Below are 10,181 nucleotides of genomic sequence, written 5' to 3' on the forward strand. Positions count from 1 at the left end.
ACACCAGGGAGGGTTGGAGGAAGGACAGTTTCACATGGCCTGTAAGGGAAAGATGAAGATGATCGGTGACCCCGGTGATGCTAATGTTTCATGGATCAGTCCCACCGCTGAACAGCAAGGAGCAGGATTGCATATTGCATTGAAAAAGGAAATGATTTTGACCTCTGAACTTCATTCCCATGAATCATGCCGGCACCAACTGTCAGCCTTCTTGGCTTGAACTTCCTTGATCCTTAACATCTGCCCCAGGTTCCCCTCTGCTGCAGCTGGAGTTCCCCCCTCCAGTACACCCTCCCTGGACCCCCACCCACCCCATCTGATAATCCCATTTTGCATGCTGGAACACTTTTCTTTTTCTTTTTCCTCCGTTTTCATTCTGTCCACTGGAGGGCGGCATGCAACTAGAAATAGATTTTTTATTTTCCTGCAGATTCAGTGACAGTGAGTCCTACTGAGAACGCACAGCAAGCCAGGAGATGCTGCATTGTCCCTGCAGCTGGTTCACATCTTGCCTTCTCTCCACCCCCGGACCCACAACGACCATAAACAGTCCACCCGGTCCAGAACAAGCATCTTCAATCATCAGGACTTGTGAGGGCTGCACAGGGTCACGCATGCACGTACAGACACGCTCCACTGACCTCATGGTGTCCTCCGTGCTGCGAAACATCCTTTACTCAGATTCCTGGCCTTTTCTCTGACATCTGTCCTGAGGAGATTTCTAACTCATCATCATCATGCTCAGTGTTTCTGTGAATGTTGTTTCTGTGTGGCTTCTAATCAATCATAGGACGGAGCTGATATATATTCAATTTCATCCGTTCACGTCTGAAGCGGTGGCGGTGTGAGCGAATGTGAGAATCCTGATGTTTTGCTTTAAGTCTTCAGGGCAGCAGCAGACCCGAGACCCCCCCCCCCCCCCCCCCCACACACACACACACACACACACACAGGTCATCCACCAGGGGCTTGAGCAGCTGAGGGAAAACAAAGCTGATACAACATCTTTATTATGTTTTCACAGAAGTAAAGGGCTCAGGGCAACTCCGCCTGCAGGGAAGAGAAGGAACGACTTTTGGGAATGTTTTTGTAATCCATAATCCCTGGACAGAGCAGCAGGGGTTAATCGAGGCCTGTCACCAGAAGGATGGTCCTGCACAGTCAACGGTACAGGACAGCCAGACTTTGTGTCAGGCTGCCAGGCATGAGGAAGGATCCAAACCCTGTATTCCTTGGCGTCACTCTCACACGGCATCGGAATCACAAGAGGACAGCGGAGACAGATTTAGGTCATCACCGTCAAAGGCCTCCTCTCCGCAGCAGACAGCAGCAATGCATCCGTCATCCATGCAGACTAAACAGTGCGAGCAAAGTCTGTCAGTACATGCGAATATTTGGGTTGTTTTAGAACACCTTTAGCCTGCCCGACCTTGATTTGACCTTGAAACGTCCTCGTTTAATGTTCAAGAGCACTGGGATCAACTGCTGTCGGTTATTGGGGGTTAACAGAAAGGTGGAAGGTGGAAATGCGATCTAATCTCCAGCTGCCTCGAAGAACGTCCTGAAGGTCTTTCATCTCCTGATGTGTCTGCACAGTGATGGCAATGAGAGGGGAGAGGGGGGGGGGGGGGGGGGGGCATTCAGATAAAGGAGGACGTGGAGTCACGATAAAGTAATGAAAGGATGGCCTTGGATGGGTGGTGATGTGCCAGATGACAAGCTAAGAAAGAGGAAAAGAAGATGAAGGATCCAAATGAATCCACGTTCCTGTTAGAAAACGTGACCAGCAGCTAAATTTCCTGAAACATATTCCACACACACGCAATGAGAGTGCATGTTTATGCTGCAGCATCCTGGTCAACCCAACCCCGCCGTCCATTTCCCCCCAGAATCTGAACGCACCTGCAAAAACCGTAACTGGTAAACAACGTGAAAAGATGCAAAACAAGAGGGAACAGAATGGAGCGTGTGTTTACGTGCACGTTTAAATATTTGTGATCAGAAGATGCACAAAAGTGGTCTGCGTGGCTCCACGGCGAGGCTGCAGGCGACGTCAGCAGAGCAAACAGAAGGTGGATGTGAAACGCATCGGGATCCTTGTATAGGTGGAGAAGACGGCGTGCCCTGCCTGTCTCTGTAGGCCTGTTTTTTTTTACCTCTCCTCTCTCCGTGTCAGGCTCGTGATAATCTGAGACTCTTTCTGTGAGATAGGACATTTCTGCCCTGTTGTTTCCTCTCTAATCATTGGGCTGGGTCGACCTACACCTCACGGAGGTGTTTTGGTATGAACATCTAAACACATTTCACTCATTGTTCTTTCTCATCCTCATGTTTCTTTGATTTGTCTGGAGTCTTGGGGGGGGGGGGGGGGCTTTTTTCAAAGCCGACAGGTGCTAACAGAGCGAAGAATGAAGAATGCACCCAATTTCTTGACATCTTGTTTTATCTTAATTTCACCCTAACCCCCCCCCCCCCCCCCCTTTATTTTATAGTCCTCGTGCTCGCATGCAACCATTGAGGCCTGGGCCATGAAATTTTGGCATCACTTTTCATCCATTAGCAATGTTCCCTCTAATTTTTAATGCATCTGAGCAAACACACAAACTCCCTGAGCAGTCCCTTGGACAACTTTGAGCAACACAATAATAATACATTTTATTTTAAACGCACTTTACATTTGAAAGCAAATCTAAAAGTGCACAATAGTATAAAAATAAATAACATAAAAACAAGAGATAAAAATCAACAAATAAAACAGATAAAATGAACAAGCAAAGGATGTGTGTACTGCGGTCCAGCGAGAGTCCTGGAACTCCGTTTACAATGGCGTCTATTAGATGCGTAAAAACATGTGAATCTCATCATTAGCCGGAGCAGCCAGTCACCGGACACTCACTGACTCAGTGGGAAATAGCACAGAATGAATGTTTACGTGTTTATGTTATTTTTAAATTGGGTTGGATTTTGTTTTGTGCGCAACGTAGATTTTCGCTGCGCGAAGACCGTATCAGCTGTGCGTAATTACGCACGAGCGCGCCTTAGAGGGAACGTTGTCCAGTAGTGTTTCTTCTTGTGGTCCACCAATAGAAATGAGGGCTTTTTAACACACCCACAAAATGATCACACGTGATGTGGCATCGCTGGATATCATTTGTTGTTGGAGGAGGATTTTAACTCAGTTAAAGAGAACATTTGCGTCGCAGAACTGTTTCAGATTTCATTATATTTATTTGAGAAACACATAAGAATACAACTATTACTATAATACATAACTATAGTTGTGTCCTTGTTGCAACTGTTGCGGGTTTGCCTGTAAAGAAGTTGTGAATGATCCTCCACGGTCCCAGGGTTAATCCCCGCCCCTTTCGCCTCCAGCCAATCACGTTCGAATATTCAAATCCGATCCCCATAAATGACTCGGGAGCTTCATCTGTGACAGATCATCAGAAACTTTACCCCCCAAACCACAACTTCTTACCTCCTTACCTCCACAACCGATCAATCCAGAGAGATCTATATTCCGGATTCGTCTCAGATCAAACCTTCTCAATAATATGGGAAAAGAAAATATCAGTTTTTTGACATTTTGGATATTTTTGGGCAAATTCTTTGCAGCACTTTCTTCTGACCCTGAAGACACCACCAGCTCCCTGTTTGGTAAGATCGACCTCCCACGCATTCCTTGCGTGAAGGTGGCAGGATTCCCTCTCGTGATTCATCCACAGCCTTGTGCGAAGGAAACAATGTAACGGAAAAGCAGGTTAATTAAAGCGCGCAGTTCCGCGTTTACCTAAAGTAAACCCGCAACAAAATGCGTGCACGATTTAGTCCCGCAGGTCTGCATCACATTTCACCCCCCCCCCCATTCAAATCCATATGTGCACAAAGGAAAGCCGCTGCTGCAGGATTTCTGTCTAAAGTAAACTTCAGCAGTAAAGTCGCATGAGATCAAATAACAGACATGATCTCATTTAAACCTTCAGAAATAAATAATCAGTCTGGAAGTGTTAACCTCAGCAATGATGCATGTTTACTTAAATTGCATGCTGTGTGTGAAAAACAGCTTTGAATTGACCAATTTAAAAGTTTCATTTCAATAGTTTCTTTTTTTTCATTGATACCTGATTGTTGCATGCCAACATAACTGAAAGTTGTAATGAAAATGTTATAAATGTACCCCCCCCCCCCCCCCCCCCCCCCCCCCTGTGCATCTAATGGTCTTTGCATACTGTCTGTGTGTCGTAACAGCAAACAGCAGCAGCACCGCCGGCCCCCCGCTGAACGCCACCGAATGGATCTCGGACTACTCCGACATTGTGTCCAAGTTCTCCCTGCGTCCAGCGGACGTCCCAGATGACGACACCTGCTACATCGTGGCGGGCCGGCCAGAAACCATCAGCGAGTGCAAATTCAATTCAGAAACGCAGACCTTCATTGTGATACACGGCTGGACGGTTCGTCAGTTCAAATGCATATTTGTATTTTATTTGTGTAAATAATTGGCTTTGTACACAGTTCAGGCTCTGAAGCTGATGTTGAGAAACTATACCACAGATAACAGGAGAATTGATGGTATCAGAGCTGCATGAACATAAAAACAATGTCCATTTGTCTCGCCAGGGCAACACAATGTAAACTATAGAGGCTGTTCAGGTTGGAAAGGCTGAGGGCAACGGGGTAGCCCTCAAACAGTCCGTGCGTCTTCTCCTTCATGTGATTTAGAGCCAGTCATGCAACAGGATGCAAACTTGTCTCCAGGACTCTATAACCGAGGATAAATCACAGGCTATGTGTGGGGGAAAAAAGAAAAGCAAACATGGGAGTGTGTGACCGCAGGTAACCGGGATGTTCGAGACCTGGCTGCCCAAAATGGTTTCTGCGCTGTATGAGCGTGAACCCGGGGCCAACGTGATCGTGGTGGACTGGCTGACCCGGGCCAGTCAGCATTACCCAACATCTGCAGCCTACACCAGGCTAGTGGGCCGCGACATTGCCAAGTTTGTCACCTGGATGCAGGTGAGTGATTTCATTGAACCGCATCTATTCTGGAGGAGAACTGGCAAACGGGTGTTTGTCTTTTTCAAGGAGTGGAAGCGGTCTGCTGCTTTCGGCGGGGCCGTTATCGCTGCTGGTGTTAATCTCCCCGTGGATGAATCTGAAGCCATTTTACGGCGTAAACGGTTTTTAAACCGACTGCGAAGATGTTTTATAGCTGTGTTAGTGGCTCAGTGCAACCATTCATTTTAAGGCTCACTATTTAGTAGAATTTAGTCTGTGCTTGAGTTACAGGAATAAATTCTTAGTTCATTTGTACTTTATTGAGGTGACTTTGAAGTTTAACACTTACATTTTGTCCCAGATTCAGTTAAGGCTATAATTGAGCGTTTTAGTTTAAAAAAAAAAAAAGAAAAAAAACTTCTAGCAAATGTGCAGGATTTACTCTAAACTTTATTAAAACACTCCAACATCTGGATCGTTTGCTTACTTTCAGAACGAACTGAATTTCCCCTGGGACAGGATTCACCTGCTGGGCTACAGTCTCGGCGCGCACGCGGCTGGAGTCGCTGGTGATCTCACTGATCACAAAATCAGCAGGATCACAGGTGGGATCATGAACTCAACCGTCAACGGACTTAACTGGATCATTATCCGCTTGCGTTACATCCAGCTAAAGCAAGCGAGAGCATAAATATATAATATAACTAGAAAATGAGACATTGTCACCGTCCTTTCTGATTGGTTCAGTAGATAAAACTGCATAGATTTAATGATCGGCCTCCTATTTAGCTCCTCTTTGCAGTATGTGAACCCAGATACGCCCATTTAATGTGTTTTAACAAAAAAAAAAACCACTTTTCTGCTTATTTTATACTTTTAATGCCCAAGTCTCTGAGCAAATAAGCGATTGCCTGCCAACATGCCATACATTATGACAATCTAACCCTATTATTCCAGCCCTGCTCTTAAAAATAGCAGCATGACTGTGAAATGTTCCTCATTAGCTTCCAGACTCTATTGTATGTGTGCATGTAGCCAATTTAACGGGTCCAATCTCTCTATTTGTTACTGTGAAGTTTATCCAGCTTTAACATTTCCCTGACCTGTTTAGAATAATGGTGTGTTGGCTGGGATCTGAGGCTGGACGCCATTAAAGCCCACAATTAGTGCTCGACATTGTTCTGAGCTTCAACGGTTCTGCTGAAACTCTTTTAATAGAAGGGATCGCTTGAGAGGCACTTCATACTTGTTCCTTATTCAGGCTTGTGCGGAACAACGAATCTGAAATCTCCTTCTTGTTTTTTTTTTTTAGGTCTGGATCCTGCTGGTCCCACCTTTGAACACGCAGACGACCAGAACACCCTGTCGCCAGACGACGCCCAGTTTGTGGACGTCCTGCACACCAACACAAGGGGCTCCCCAGATCGCAGCATTGGGATCCAGAGGCCTGTGGGACACGTTGACATTTACCCGAACGGCGGCGCCTTCCAGCCAGGATGCGACATCCAGAATACGTTGATGGGAATCGCATTGGAAGGCATCAAGGGCCTCCAAAGTACGTATCTCACCGTGCTGAAGACGCGCCTGTGGGCTAGGACTCAATTAGCGCAAAAATCTAGTTCAGCTGGATAAACTGGATGCAAGCCAACCTGCATGCTGGGAAGCATCCGCTACAAATCCTCAAACGGGTTTAACGTGGGTGTAAAAATCATGTGCGGAGATTTAAGTGTGTCTTAAATCTACCCAAATATCAACGTGTCAAACGACGGGGAAGACGCTTTTTCACGCAGCTCCCGTACTCTGTGCTGCAGACATGGACCAGATCATCAAATGCTCCCACGAGCGCTCCATCCACCTGTTCATCGACTCCCTGCTGAACACCGAGCAGCAGAGCTTGGCCTACCGCTGCAACTCCAAAGAGGCCTTCAACAAGGGCCTGTGCCTCAGCTGCAGAAAGAACCGCTGCAACAAGCTCGGCTACAACATCAACAAGGTCCGCAGGACCCGCAGCGCCAGGATGTACCTGAAGACCCGCGATATGATGCCTTATAAAGGTAGACGGCAGGAAAATGGGGGCATTTGGGGCTTAAGAGAACATTGCACTCTTGTAGAAAAGTCTCGGTGGGTTTCTGGACTTTACTGAGGATTAGCCAGCGTTTTTCTTAATTTGTGCACATACCTAAATCGAAGTAATCCTCAGAGCATGAGTACCTGCTGTGCTCGAGGCTGCATGCCGGTGCCGTTATTGCTGGCGCACACTTCTCAGGGAGACGTAAACACTCATGTCAGCAGACGTGTGCGACAAGCGGGGCAGGCCTTCGGGAGATCAATTGAAGAGGAGGATATTTGAGTTGTTCGGGGGGTGGGGCACAGTAATTCAACACTAATGCATGTAGAAATGTTTATTTATGAACTACACTGGCCCCCTTTATCTTCAAGGCTCTCGTGTGTATTCATTGACCATCATTATTGGCGGGTGTCTTAATGAGTCGTTTTGGATTTACATAAATATCTGTGACAGTTACACGAAGACAGGCAGGGAGAGATCAGCGTTACATAGCCGCTTTCCTTGCATGGATCATTCTTCAGAGCATTGCTGGACCTCAGTGAACTCAGTTTCTTCTTTCCCAGTTTTTCATTATCAGGTAAAGGTGCACTTCTTCAGCAAGGACCGCCTCAGCTTCACAGAGCAGCCCATGAAGTTTTCTCTGTACGGAAACAACGGGGAGAAGGAAGACATCTCATTTGTCCTGTAGGTGCATTTAAATCTTTAACGTCCATCTGGTGAAATCAAAAAAAGACGCAGAAATCCTTTTGGAAACTCCATGTCCCGGGAAGCAGATGGTCAGCAAAAAAAATAATAATTCCAGTGACCCCAACTCTAAAAAATGAAGACGCTCCTGCTGCATAAGTCACTCAAATGCCGTGGATTGCATTTGATTGCAGCTTATACTTTTGCTTTTTTGTTTTACCCTGCAGGCCGGTGTTGAAGACTAACACCACTGAGTCGTTCCTCATCACCACCGATGTGGACATCGGCGACCTGATGATGGTGAAGATGCGCTGGGAAAAGGACACGATCCTCAGCTGGACGGACTGGTGGCGCAGCAGCGAGTTTCATATCCGCAAACTGCGCATCAAGTCTGGAGATACTCAGTCCAAGTAAGCTCTTACTCACCGCCATAAAGGTGATGATTATTGGGATGTGTGTGCACTTTATTTTTATTTTTTTACCTGTTTGATTCAAGGGTGATCTTCAGCGCAAAGGAAGGAGAGTTTGTCCACCTCAGCAGGGGAGGAGAAGATGGAGTCTTTGTCAAGCTCAAGGACGCCGCAAGCCGGAACGAGAAATTGTACGTTGATGAGAGGCTTCCGTTACCGGACAGTCGGTTTATATGCTTTTAACCATTCATTTATTGTCATTGATCAATGCATTTCAGAATCAACTTAAGGACTTTCATTTAAAAATAACCTTGAAGAAGTCTAACGCTGCAGACTTCATGCATTGACTGCCCCCCCCCCCCCCCCCTACAATAGCCTCTCAATGACAGGCAGAGAGGATCGTGCCAGCTCTCCTCTTGACTCCTGTTTCTTTGTCCTTCTAGGATGCACAAGCTGAAGATGAAGGGAAGTCTTTTTGGGCAGAACGACGCTTGAAGTTGCACTAGAACAGTTATGCACATCATCCATCTTTACATGCATATCCAAAGATAGACAAGCGGCGCAGCACGACACTGGCAAAGCCTTTGCAAATATTTGGATACCGACCGAATGCCATTTTCCTTTTCTTCAACAATGGCTTCAACTCCCAGCGCAAGCCAGTGAGACCTACTGGAATCGCAAGCTCTTTCCCGTCTCTCTGCCATTTCTGTTGCAAAAATATGCTACAGGCAATGTTCCCTCTAATTGTTCATGCGTCTGAACAAACACACAAACCCCCTGAGCAGTCCCTCGTACACCGGCCGTTCGTTTTGTTGTTATTATAAAGCGTCGACATAAGCAGCACTTCGTATCATGAGCGTGTTTTCCCTCCACATTGGCTAAAACGCCTGTGGCGGCGGCGCGTAAGGACGTCGATCGATGACGTCGATTAGCTGCGTAAAAACGTGTGAACCTCATCATTAGCCGGAGCAGCCAGTCACCGGCCACTCACTGACTCAGTGGAAAATAGCGCAGAATGAATGTTTACGTGTTTGTTATTTTCAATTTTAGGTTGCATTTTTCATTTATGTAGATTTTCGCTGTGCGAAGACCGTATCAGCTGTGCGTAATTACGCACGAGCGCACCTTTAGAGGGAACATTGGCTACAGGTATTTTCTTTGTGATGTTGTGCTCACATTTTATACATTTACTTGTTTCATATCTTTGTAATCATTTTTATGCTTTTTTAACATACATAATATTTCTCCTGATTTGGGTGTATTTTGAACTGTTTTCTTGGCCTTTGTGAACTTTGATTGTAAATATAAATAATTCAGAGTGATGGGCTTTTGAAGAAAATTGCTAAAATAATAATTTTGTCCCAAATGTTTTTCTTTATTTAACCATTGGCTTCCAACAATCAACAGGGGCCAAAGACGTGCAGTATTTCCGATCGACTGAACATGTCTTGGTAAATACTTTTTAATCAGTATATATTTTGAATTTTGAATATCAGATTTTCTTTGAAGCCTTGTTCTTTGATTGCATTTTGGTTATTGTGTCACTGGTCACTTTAATAAGCTTTCAGCCCCGTGCCACCATTCTGATGTTAAGCTTTAAGAGGGATGTGCTTGTTTTTCTTTAGATTTACAAATTTTATCATGAAATTTAAATGAGGTTATTTCTTAAATGTTCCAGCAATGGCTCAATGCTCCTTCATAATTACTTCATTAAAGCGTCAGCAGTATCTCTCACCTGCAACAGTTAATTATGCCCTTATTTTGAAAGGTCAAACATAGCAGAATTGCTGAAACTAAACATGCACGCCTTGGCCATTTGTGATGGACTGGCCTACGTCGCAGCCATAATACATCTCAAGAACACTTCATGCTGTATTTATTGAATGTACATTTATATATTTGTAATTTAAGCTGTGATGTGTATTTGCAGGCTTCCATTTTGTGTGTGTATGTTTTGTAAATGAAGCATTTTTAATGCACAAGGTGTTGAAAAGGTTGATCAAACTGGTCGTCCTCTGCCA

General features: G+C 45.4%; 1 protein-coding gene across 1 annotated transcript; it reads left to right on the plus strand.

Annotated features, from left to right (window-relative positions):
* The first annotated feature begins 3,554 nt into the window (after positions 1-3,554).
* lpla (lipoprotein lipase a) lies at positions 3,555-9,003 on the plus strand. The gene is made up of 10 exons (XM_068743210.1): positions 3,555-3,657; positions 4,249-4,454; positions 4,837-5,016; positions 5,492-5,603; positions 6,311-6,553; positions 6,810-7,052; positions 7,630-7,750; positions 7,978-8,160; positions 8,247-8,351; positions 8,604-9,003. Exons 1-10 carry the CDS (start codon positions 3,555-3,557, stop codon positions 8,653-8,655), a joined length of 1,548 nt encoding a protein of 515 aa, XP_068599311.1. The 3' UTR covers positions 8,656-9,003.
* The last annotated feature ends 1,178 nt before the right edge of the window (positions 9,004-10,181 follow it).

This window comes from Brachionichthys hirsutus, chromosome 9, assembly GCF_040956055.1.
Source record: "Brachionichthys hirsutus isolate HB-005 chromosome 9, CSIRO-AGI_Bhir_v1, whole genome shotgun sequence".
Classification (NCBI taxonomy): domain Eukaryota; kingdom Metazoa; phylum Chordata; class Actinopteri; order Lophiiformes; family Brachionichthyidae; genus Brachionichthys; species Brachionichthys hirsutus.

Bases quoted from the DNA above. Each gene is read 5' to 3' on its own strand.
- lpla (XM_068743210.1), top strand. From the start codon at position 3,555: ATGGGAAAAGAAAATATCAGTTTTTTGACATTTTGGATATTTTTGGGC. The intron at 3,658-4,248 runs GTAAGATCGACC...GTGTCGTAACAG, and splicing joins CACCACCAGCTCCCTGTTTG to CAAACAGCAGCAGCACCGCC. The intron at 7,751-7,977 runs GTAGGTGCATTT...TTTACCCTGCAG, and splicing joins GAAGACATCTCATTTGTCCT to GCCGGTGTTGAAGACTAACA.